At 37.7% G+C, this 11,591-nt stretch overlaps 1 protein-coding gene across 1 annotated transcript; it reads left to right on the top strand.

The window, feature by feature from the left end:
- The first annotated feature begins 8,039 nt into the window (after positions 1 to 8,039).
- LOC132496455 (cullin-1-like) lies at positions 8,040 to 10,598 on the top strand. Its single transcript, XM_060108839.1, is given in 3 exon segments — positions 8,040 to 8,586; positions 8,822 to 10,309; positions 10,312 to 10,598. Coding segments are annotated over 3 exon segments (2,322 nt in total).
- Positions 10,599 to 11,591: the final 993 nt, after the last annotated feature.

Here is an 11,591-nt window from a genome sequence, read left to right on the forward strand (position 1 = left end):
GGGTGGCTATGAGGATTGCAGAGCAGAAGTGCCAGGAAAATGTCCAGCACACTGCAAGCATTCAAAAAGTGCTTGTTGTGGATAACAATATTACTCTATTTTTCCTGCCTATTCTTTAATTATCCCCAATATTGCCTTGTACATAAGTACAGAGTAAATACATGAATTAATGAATATAATTATGATACAACTATATATAACACCTAAGAATGGACATACCTAAGTTACATATTTTCTTCCTTTGATTTTGGTTGTTAAAGACAAAGAGTCATGACTGTCACTATATCTAGAAATACAGGGATTAGATTTCATAATTTTTCCTTTGACTGCAGATTGACTATTCTATATATATGGTGCTGAAAATCTCAGAGTTTAGTGGTGATTATCAAGAATGAAAGTTGTCTAAAGCTCAGATGCCAATTCATGTGTTCAATATGTAACATTAAAATCTTGAGATGGGGCCTCCCTGGTGGCGCAAGTGGTTGAGAGTCCGCCTGCCGATGCAGGGGATACGGGTTTGTGCCCCGGTCTGGGAGGATCCCATATGCCGCGGAGCGGCTGGGCCCGTGAGCCATGGCCGCTGAGCCTGCGCGTCCGGAGCCTGTGCTCCGCAATGGGAGAGGCCACAACAGTGAGAGGCCCGCGTACCGAAAAAAAAAAAAAAAAAAAAAAAAAAATCTTGAGATGGGAGTAGAAAAAATTAGCAATAATATATATTTCTATTATGACATTTCTACAATTTTAATTTTTATGAATCTCATCATCCAGGAAACTGATAAATTAATTGGTTAGTTTTATGTCTCCCTGAAAATAGACTAGAGGATCTAAAATGATGTTTCTCAAACAATAATGGACAGATGATCTACTAGGGGATCTTGTTAAAATGTAGATCCTAATTTAATACATCTGGTCTAAGGCCTGAGATTCTGCAAGCATGTACGCAATGCTGATGCTGATGTATGCAAACCACAGTTTGAAGATCTAACATCTTAATATACTCCACACTGCTTGAGGTAAGGGATAAATAAAATTGTTTTGAGTCACTAAGCAGAGATAAGTTATAATTTTTTAAAAAGCATAATTTTATCATCCATTTGCTTCACAGGACAAATTTTAAGCTCTTTCCATAACTATCAATAACTGTAAAAATAAAAAATGATGATACACAAGTGAAGATTATAACAGATAAGTAAAGACAAGTGACAACTAACTGTGACTGGAAGACTTTATTTAGCTTTCACTAACAAGCCTGGCAAAAACCAAAAAGCTCTACTTGAAAGAGACTACTCAAATATCAGTTTTTACGGAAAAAAAACAAAAACAGGGAGAGGTTGAATATATAAAATCATGATTAATATTAGAAGGCAAATAAAAAAGTGGGAAAATATTTGCATTGTATTTGATGGACAATAGGTCAGTCTTCCTAACTTATAAAGAGGTCTCAGATATAAAGAGTTCTTAGGTAAAGAGATCTAGTTTAAAAGTGGGCAAATGATTTGAACTGACCACCCAGAGATGAATAAGTTTATATATATTTCAAAAATATAACCATACTAGTAAACTAAGAATTGTAAATTTAAAATACTGCTATTGTTCAAGTGTTGAATTGTGAGACTAAAAATTTTCATTCCCAATTTTATCAGAGATACAGTGAAATGGATACTCTTATACAATGTACTCTCATAATGTTTTAAAAATCATTTAGAAATCTGTATCAAGGACATTAAAATAGTCATACACTAGATGTCCACTCAGGAACATAGAAGATTTGCCATTCAGAAGTAGAGGCTTTCTCTCCTTAGTCCTGCCTAGATATAAAGAGACTAATTCCTAGCCTTGGTATTTGATGTATTCTTCTGTGGTCATGCTCTATTTGATTTTACTGAAAGCAAAATAACATCTCAAAGACTAGTGTCCTGATGAGGATCACAGGATCAGATGATTCACATGCCCTGGTTCAGATCCTCTCAGTCCAACTTGTTGCTCTGGCCATCGCTACAGTAACCAGCTACGTGCAGACATAACCCAACAACACCTTGCCTTCTCTCCACTCTATCTTCTCTTCTGACCCAGGATTTCTCTGCCACCACTATGTGGGACACCTGCACGAACCCATTCAGTCTTTCTGATGCCTGTGTGAGCATGGATACATCAGGGAGTTAACCTCCATGGGATAACCCTAGGTCAATGCAAAACAAAGTACAAAATTTCCATTGAAACTGCTGATCTACCCACTCTAACTGTAGAATTCCTGAACTGCCAGCAGCAGAAACCAATGCCAAGCCTTGCACCACTAGGACCCAGCCTTTCACTTTATGGCAGGTTGATTACATTGGGCCACTTTACCCTGGAAGGGTAGCAGTTTTCTCTTCTCAGACTTGAAATTATCTCTGGATACAAGTTTGCCTTTTCTGCCTTCAATGTCTCTGCCAGGAGCACAGCTCAAAAGCTTATACCTGATTAAGTTACATAGAATCTTCCATAATATAACCTCAGACCAAGGGGTCATTCTAAGAGAGAAGGAATGACACTGAGTGCCTGACTCCAGAATTCACTCTCTGGTCCTACCATACAGGGTGCCATCTTGGAAGCAGCTAGCATAATAGATTTTTGAAGCACCTGTTAAAATGTCTAAAGCATCATCTTTGGGTATCTGCTAAGATGAGAAATATGCATTGAACTAATGCCTGATATGCAATGCTATGGCCCCAATCTCTAGACTTACCTGGGGCCATGAAATGAGGGGTAGAAGTAGAATTGGCCCACTGCTTCACTCGTCACAGTCACCATTTTGCAGAATTTCTACTTCCTGACCCTACAAATTTAGGTTCTGCTGGATTAGAGGACATGAAGCCAAATGGGACTAGGGAAGAGAAGCAACAAGGGGAAGCTTCTTCCTGTGTACACTGTAAGCGTTCCATTAAAGCAGAAGCTGGTCAAGGTTCCCTCATACCAGTGGAACAGTAGGCCAGGAAAAGAATGACCATATCGTCGGACATGATCCCAAATCCCATAAGGAGTGGTTGCTGCAATACAATGTGGGAAGACAGGAGTGTATCTAGAACCTAGGAGTTCACTGGAGCATCTCTTGGCATTTTCAAGCCTGCTGATGAGTCTAATAGGCAATTGCAGTAAACCCAAACCGGCAACATTAAAGCAACTGAGAACTCCAAACTCTTAAACTCAAACTCCAAACTCAAGCCATCTAGACTGAAGTTCTAGTTAATGGTAAGAAAATTATAAAATTGGTGATAGACGAAGGAGAAAATAAATATTACTTGTACCTTTTGGACTAGCTGTAGCAGTGGAGACAGCACATTGTTCCATTAATATTTGCATATTAAATCATTGCATGTATCCTAGAAAGTTTTTGAAAAATAAATGTAATGGATGGTCAGCCAATACAATCTTTCAAATAGTTAGAGTGATTGATAATAAGTGAGAGTGAGAGTTAAATAGTTCCCATTTAAAAAATAAGTTAGATTATGACAGGCAAAGAATATTTACACAGATCAATGAATAAAAGATATCAGAAATAGATTTAAAATTATGTCAACTTACTACAAGATAAAGGTATTTCATGTAACTGGGGAAATGACAAAATTTTTCAACAAGTGATAAGATAACTAAAGAGGATCCTTCCCTCTTGCCTCTATTATTTTTAAAATGCTAAAGGGATCAAAGATGTAAATGTAGGATATGAAAATGATAAAAGTAATGGAAGAAAATATGAAATAATGTAAGTGAACTAGAAAAAAGATTGATCAACTCAACTACACAAAAATAAAATATAACTACAGAGCACAAATATCATAAATACAGTCAGGATAAAAGACAAGATAGTAAAACAAAAATTGTAACACAGACAATTATAGGAATAATTAGATTTAAAAGAGCTTCTAAAATTAACAGAAAAAATCAATAGCCCAATTAAAATAAACAAGGATATTAACCAACCATTCACCAAAAAAAGGAAATATAAATGTCTTTTAAATGTGATAAGATTTCCATCATCAATAAATTATAGTGCATATACACAGTGGTAGTTCTATATAAACTATGAAACCATTTCCAAGACACATTGTTAAATTTTAAAAAACAGGGTTAAAAACCAAGAATTTTAAAATGAATATATGTATATAATGCCTACGTGTGTTTATGCTTCTATATGCATAGATTATCTAGAGAGATACATAAATTATCTATAACCATGTTGCCTCTTGACAGGGGATGAAATGGGTGCTGAAAAGGAATGATTACTTTTCACTACAAACCCTTTCATATTTTCTGGATTTTGTACCTTATGCATTTATTCATTATTTTAAAAAATTGGTTACCTAAAAGTCAATTATTTTCATCATTACTATGACTTTAGATATTCATTTACATCATTTTTAATACTTCTTAGAATTCCAATATATATATATACACAATAGTTTATTTAATCATTTCTCTATTGTTGAACATTTTTTCCTAATTTTTTATGTTAAAGATTTCACATGTTTGTATATACTATTTTTCTTCATAAGCATGGTCTAGCCAAGCTGGTCTCTGCATAGTCTTTTCCTTTCCACTAACTCCACGTGCCTTCCCCAGCCTCTTCTCAAGAGTTTTAAGTTCAATCTATCTTTTATACTCTATTTTCTTTTTCAGCTCTGGCTCTGAATTTTTTCTTTCATTTACTTCCTATGTATTTATTACTTCTCTCTACCTATTTTGCTTCATCAATAAAATAGGAACACCAATATCAATCTCAGAAAGTATTTGTGAACATTAAATGAAATTAATGTGGGAAACATGTATAAGTGATTAAACACTACAAAAACATAAATTATACCATTCCTATTCTGTTTTACTTTATTATAATTATTTAAGTTACCATTTGTTGTATTAGTGTCACTGTTATATTGTTACCATTTTGTGTACCTCCTGCATACGTACATATTGCCTTTTTACTAGCTTGTCAGTACTTTAAAGAAGGATTCACTGTTCATCTATGTATCCTCTACCAGTAGGTATAGTTGGCACCTTGTACTGAGCAGTCCTCAATGATGTTGATAGGGCAATAAATGCAATAAATAAAACATGATTGATTCTAATACTTCGATTTGGAGTTATGAACTGTTCCATTAAAAAAATTTTAATTCAGCAATCAGAGTATAAATGATAGTCCATAACTTTATATAATGCTGCATTAAGAGAAAGGCTCAACAAAAGGGGACACCTTTCTTGCCCTGGTACGCCCCAATCCACCACCAACTGATATAAGTACACATCTTGAAGGAGGCTATTGAATCTACTATAAAACACAATTCAGATCCCAACTTCTCTAAGGGACCTATAAACCTCTCAGATACAATCACATTCTCTCTGACTTATTACTATGTCACCTATTTCATCTATGGACTTTGCTTTACCTATTGTCCTGCACATTATTATTCATTTACATGACTTTTTCCTCTAGCATATAATGACTCTTTGAGCATAGTAAACATGATTTTTCATCCTCATATTCCCAGTCCCTACCACAGTGCCTGGCACGTGGTGCATCTATAAATATTCACTAAATTGAAATTAAGTTAATTAGAGGAAATGAATGACTTATATTGCATTATAGTTAAAAAATGAAAAGATTTTGGAGCAAATTTGATTCGGGGAAAATATATATGTTTTATGTAATTATTATCATAATATTTGTTATAAACTTAGTAATAATAAGAAAACCCAAAGATGATGTATTACCATCAAGTATAGAGTTGAAAAGAAAAAGAATTGCACAGTGTCTACTTAATATAGTTCAGTTAACATCTGTTTTTTGGTGCCATTAGTTACTACCTACTGGCTAGTGTTCAACCATGATCAGCAAATTAGGAGGTTGTATTCCTGATGATACGTCTATTTTCTGCCTAATGGTGTATTAATTTAGCTGACATTGGCTGTCCTGATTAGAATCAATTCACACATCAGAACATTGTTTATTGAGCACGGAAAATATTTGCCTTAACTCCTTTGCTTTCCTGTCTTTAAAAAAAAATAAATGATGCACTAAGAAGGCCTAATAAGAAAAGAAATTTAAATTATTCTGTTCAGAGCATCCCCAGTCCCAATCTCTTGATTTTCAGATCACTAGTGGACTTCAATATATATATAACTTCTTAGATAAGACATTAAGACACAGATAAAATAGTTGTGTGTTTATGTATGTAATTTATTAATGTTTACTTCTAATAAAGTATATATTTATGTGTAAAATTTATATCTTTATATATAAATATATATTCTAAATTATGGATGTTGATAAATTCATGAAAATTTTAACTAAGGAAAAAAGCATAATTGGAGGTATAGATTATACTATAACAGGCACATGACTTTTGGCTAACATAAGAAGTTGGCCCTCAATTATAAATTCATAATCAATTGAACACTGTATTGTATGCATTAAGGCAGGATGTGGACAACTAGTCCTTAAAACTAGTTTGATGTACTGGTTTTTCTCCACTTAACTTTTCCTCTAGCTGCTGCTTTAAAATTTTCAATGGATTGCATTCCTGTGCTCACCTACTCTCTGGTTTATGATTGGATCTGGTCCAAAAAGGCATTGGTAGGATATGAGAGGAAGGAAGGAGTCCAGAGCGTTTATTCTCTTGATCCCTTCCATTCTGAGATACTGTTTGATTATGCCTGCACTTTTTTTATGGTCTAGCTTCTGTCAGGGAGATTTATTCCCATGGCTGTATCTTCTATCAAGTTCTAACAACACAATGGAACTTCTTGTTTCAAGATGGACTGAAAATGCACGCCAAAATTTCTGGCTCCTATTCAAAACTGACATTCTGGTTTATGTTTAATACAGATACTGTAGAAAGTTTATAAAAGTAAATAAGTATTAATATATAACTATATTATGAAGGGGAGATGGGATAAAATGTTCTGATATCAGTGAAGCAATGAACAAAGGCTGCCACTACTCCTAGACTTAAACCAATGACATCACCAAGAAGGTGACTGCAAGGAAAGGCCATGGTGTCCACAGGTGGTCATAATTGAGGACATAGAATCAAAACTAAGAATCATCAGGCATCTGAGAAATGCTGGAAAAGGAGGCAACAAATTCATGAATCAAAGAATGTATACCCAATAACTTAGAGATAATATAAAAATATCAAAAGGTGTTGGAATACATATAGTTACTATTCACAAAGATAAATAAAATACACCCATGACACAAAAGTAAATAGCTATAAAATACACTTGTGGAAAAAGAAGTTAGAGATCATAGAAATGGCATAGAAATGGCAACTTGTTTGAAATTAGTAAAAAAGAAACTCATTATAGTCAGGTTAAATAACAAACTGAAACTAGCTAAAGAACAAAATAGTTCATATACGTGAAACGTGCATCTTTCCCCCCAGGAACAATTGCTCAGTATTTGCTCATTCAAGGTTCCCAGAGGCTTTATAGACTATAACTACCAAGAATAACAAGAGTTGGGCGGGTAGGCAGGGAGGAGGAGGGAGCCGTGTTGCACGCAACTCCAGGCGGGGCAGCCCCGGAGGCTGAGGGACACTGCAAGACCTTGGTGGGATGGGGATTTAACTGGGGCCAGGCGCAACGACCAGGGAGAGATGTTGCCGGAGCCATTTAGGCACCTGTGAAATGCGGTGCACGTGTATTTTTTGGGTTGGACAAAAAGTTCACTCAGGTTTTTCCATAACATGTTACGGAAATATATAATGCAAATAATGCAGTGGATTACCTTATGAAGACAAAAGACAATGGAAGCAGTGAGCCTACTTCTGAGCAAGATGTTTCTGCTCACTCAGTTCAGTGCTGGAATCCCTTTGGCGTTTGCTTTACTTGCAGGTCCCTTTCCAGGTTTGCCTGCAATGAGATTTCACTCTCTAAATTTAAAGGACATCCTTTCTGAGCTGCTGTGAATAAATCTGGAATGATATTTTAAATTTTCATCTAATGGAGAATTAGCTGTACCTTGAATAAGGATTGCTGCACTGGACGACTTCAGAATATCACTCACAATGTCATCCAACAGGAACCAGAATCCCCATGGACTGAAGCAGATTGGCCTTGACCAGATCTGGGACGACCTCAGAGCTGGAATCCAGCAAGTGTATACCAGACAAAGTATGGTGAAATCCAGATTCATGGAACTCTACACTCATGTTTATAACTACTGCATGAGTGTTCACTAGTCAAACCAAGCTCAAGAGGCTGGTGTCCCTCCTAAATCAACAAAGGGGGAGACGCTGGGGGGAGTTCAGCTAGTTGGCTTGGAATTGTACAAACAGCTTAAAGAATTTTTGAAGAATTACTTGACAAATCTTCTTAAGGACGGAGAAGATTTGATAGATGAGAGTGTACTGGAGTTCTACACTCAACAGTGGGAAGATTACCGGTTTTCAAGTAAAGTGCTGAATGGGATTTGTGCCTACCTCAGTAGATATTGGGTTCTCTGCGAATATTATGTGGGATGAAAAGGAATCTATGAAATCTATTCTCTTGCATTGGTGACTTGGAGAGATTGTCTTTTCAGGCCATTGAATAAACAGGTAACAAATGCTGTTTTAAAACTGATTGAATGGGGCTTCCCTGGTGGCGCAGTGGTTGGGAGTCTGCCTGCCGATGCAGGGGACACGGGTTTGTGACCCAGTCCGGGAGGATCCCACATGCTGCGGAGTGGCTGGGCCCGTGAGCCATGGCCGCTGAGCCTGCGCGTCCGGAGCCTGTGCTCCGCAACGGGAGAGGCCACAACAGTGAGAGGCCCGCGTACCGCAAAAAAATAAAATAAAATAAAATAAAATAAAACTGATTGAAAAGGAAAGAAATGGTGAAACCATCAATACAAGACTGATGAGTGGAGTTGTACAATCTTACGTGGAACTGGGGCTGAATGAAGACGATGCCTTTGCGATGGGCCATAGGCTAAAGGTGTACAAAGAATCCTTTGAGTCTCAGTTTTTGGCTGACACAGAGAGATTTTACACCAGAGAGAGTACCAAATTCTTGCAGCAGAACCCAGTTACTGAATATATGAAAAAGGTGAAGACTCGCCTGCTGGAGGAGCAGTGGAGAGTCCAGTACCTTCATGAGGGCACCCAAGAAGAGCTAGCCGGGAAGTGCAGGCAAGTGCTCATTGAGAAACACTTGGAGGTCTTCCACAGGGAATTTCAGAATTTATTGGATGCCGACAAAATTGAAGATTTGGGTCGCATGTATAATCTTGTATCTAGAATCCAGGATGGCCTGGGAGAATTGAAAAAACTCCTGGAGACACACATTCATAATCAGTGTATTGCAGCAATTGAAAAGTGTGGAGAAGCTGCTTTAAATGACCCCAAAATGTGTATACAGACAGTGTTGGATGTTCATAAAAAATACAACGCCCTGGTGATGTTGGCATTCAACAACAATGCTGGCTTCGTGGCTGCTCTGGACAAGGCTTGCAGTCGCTTCATAAACAACAATGCAGTGACCAAAATGGCTCAGTCGTCCAGTAAACCTTCCGAGTTGCTGGCTGGATACTGTGACTCCTTGTTGAAGAAGAGGTCCAAGAACCCAGAAGAAGCAGAACTAGAAGACGTGCTCAACCAACTGATAGCAGTCTTCAAGTATATAGAGGACAGGGACGTGTTTCAGAAGTTCTACGCAAAGATGCCGGCAAAAAGGCTTGTTCATCAGAGCAGTGCGAGTGATGATGCCGAAGCAAGCATGATCTCTAAGTTAAAGCAAGCTTGTGGTTTTGAGTATACCTCTAAACTTCAGCGGATGTTTCAAGACATGGGTGCAAGCAAATATTTGAATGAGCAGTTCAAAAAGCACCCGACAAACTCCGTGCCGCTGGGCTTGGATTTCAGTATTCGAGTTCTGAGCTCCGGATCATGGCCTTTTCAGCAATCTGGTACGTTTGCCTTGCCGTCGGAGCTGGAACGGAGTTATCAGCGCTTCGCAGCATTTTACGCCAGCCGTCATAGTGGCAGAAAATTGACGTGGTTATATCAACTGTCTGAAGGAGAATTAGTAACAAATTGCTTCAAAAACAGATACACCTTGTAGGCATCTACATTCCAGATGGCCATCCTGCTCCGGTACAACACGGAAGATGCTTACGCCATGCAGCAGCTGAGGGACAGCACGCAGATCAAAACGGACATTTTTGCACAAGTCCTACAGATTTTGTTGAAGTTGAAGTTACTGGTCTTGGAAGACAAAAATACACATGTTGATGAGATGGAATTGAAGCAAGATACCTTAATAAAATTATATCTTGGTTATAGAAACAAGAAATTAAGGTTAACATCAATGTGCCAATGGAAATGGAACAGAAGCAGGAACAAGAAACCACACACAGAAACATCGAGGCAGATCATAAACTACTGATCCAGGCAGCTCTCGTGAGAATTATGAAAATGAGGAAGGTTCTAAAACACCAGCAGTTACTTGGAGAAGTACTGACTCAGCTCTCCTCAATATTCAAGCCTCGGGTCCCAGTAATTAAGAAATGCATTGACATTCTGATCGAGAAAGACTATTTGGAGCGAGTGGATGGTGAACAGGACACCTACAGTTACTTGGTGTAACCCTTCTGGGAGGGTCTGACAGCGGGCGCAGCCCCTCGTCCCGTGGAAAGGATGGAGAGGAGTTCACCGCGGCAGCCACGCCCCCCGCACCTCCTGCTCGGCCCCCAGGCTCCCACTGAGGGCTCGGGCGATCAGAACTGCTCAGGATCGCCACACTTCAAGTCTGTAAATACGGACACCGATGCCATTTAACCCAATTTAAGACCAGAGGGGATGGAACCTTCCATGCTGAGGGCTGCATGCTTCTGCATCCAAATCAACCCACTGGCCACGTGAATAACACCTGCCGGCTGGGCGGCCCCTCAGAGGCCAGGAACACCTAGAGAGCAGGTCTGAACGGACCCACGTGTAATCTGCTATGAAAAACCATTTGTATAGTATGTTTCATTTTTTAATGTGTGAAAATAAAATTAAAGGAAAAAAAATAACAAGAGTCAACTCTAGAAAGTATCAAAGTGACGTTCAGAAGCATGGAGAATAAATCCAGAAGTTCAAATTTTTATTTCAATGTAATTCCAGAAAAAAGTAATAGAGAAAATAAAAGAAAGACAATATTTGAAGAAATAATGGGAAATAATACCCCCAAATTATGGAAATATATGATTCCACATATTACAAAAGTCCACTTAATGCAAAGCAATATCATAACAAATTTAAAAAGCAAGAAACAAATATAACTTCACACCTGAACACATTGCGAAGCATCTTCCACATGTTAAGGATAAAGCAAAACTTCAAAAGACATCAGAGTGGAAAAAACAATGTAATAAAGTGTAAAAATCAATTTTCATGAGCTATTTTATCAGGTTCATTAGATACATGACATCAATAGAGCAATACTTCCAAATTACTGAGGGTAATTGCTGAGAGTTCTGCTTCTGCAATTGCTCACTAATGGTTTCAGACCAACCTTCCAACCAAGGAAAACTTAAAAATATAGACAAAATTCAAAATGAAAAAGAAAGAAAAGTATCTGTTTGAAAATTGCAGTAA

The sequence above is a fragment of the Mesoplodon densirostris genome, chromosome 9 (assembly GCF_025265405.1).
Source record: "Mesoplodon densirostris isolate mMesDen1 chromosome 9, mMesDen1 primary haplotype, whole genome shotgun sequence".
Lineage (NCBI taxonomy): Eukaryota > Metazoa > Chordata > Mammalia > Artiodactyla > Ziphiidae > Mesoplodon > Mesoplodon densirostris.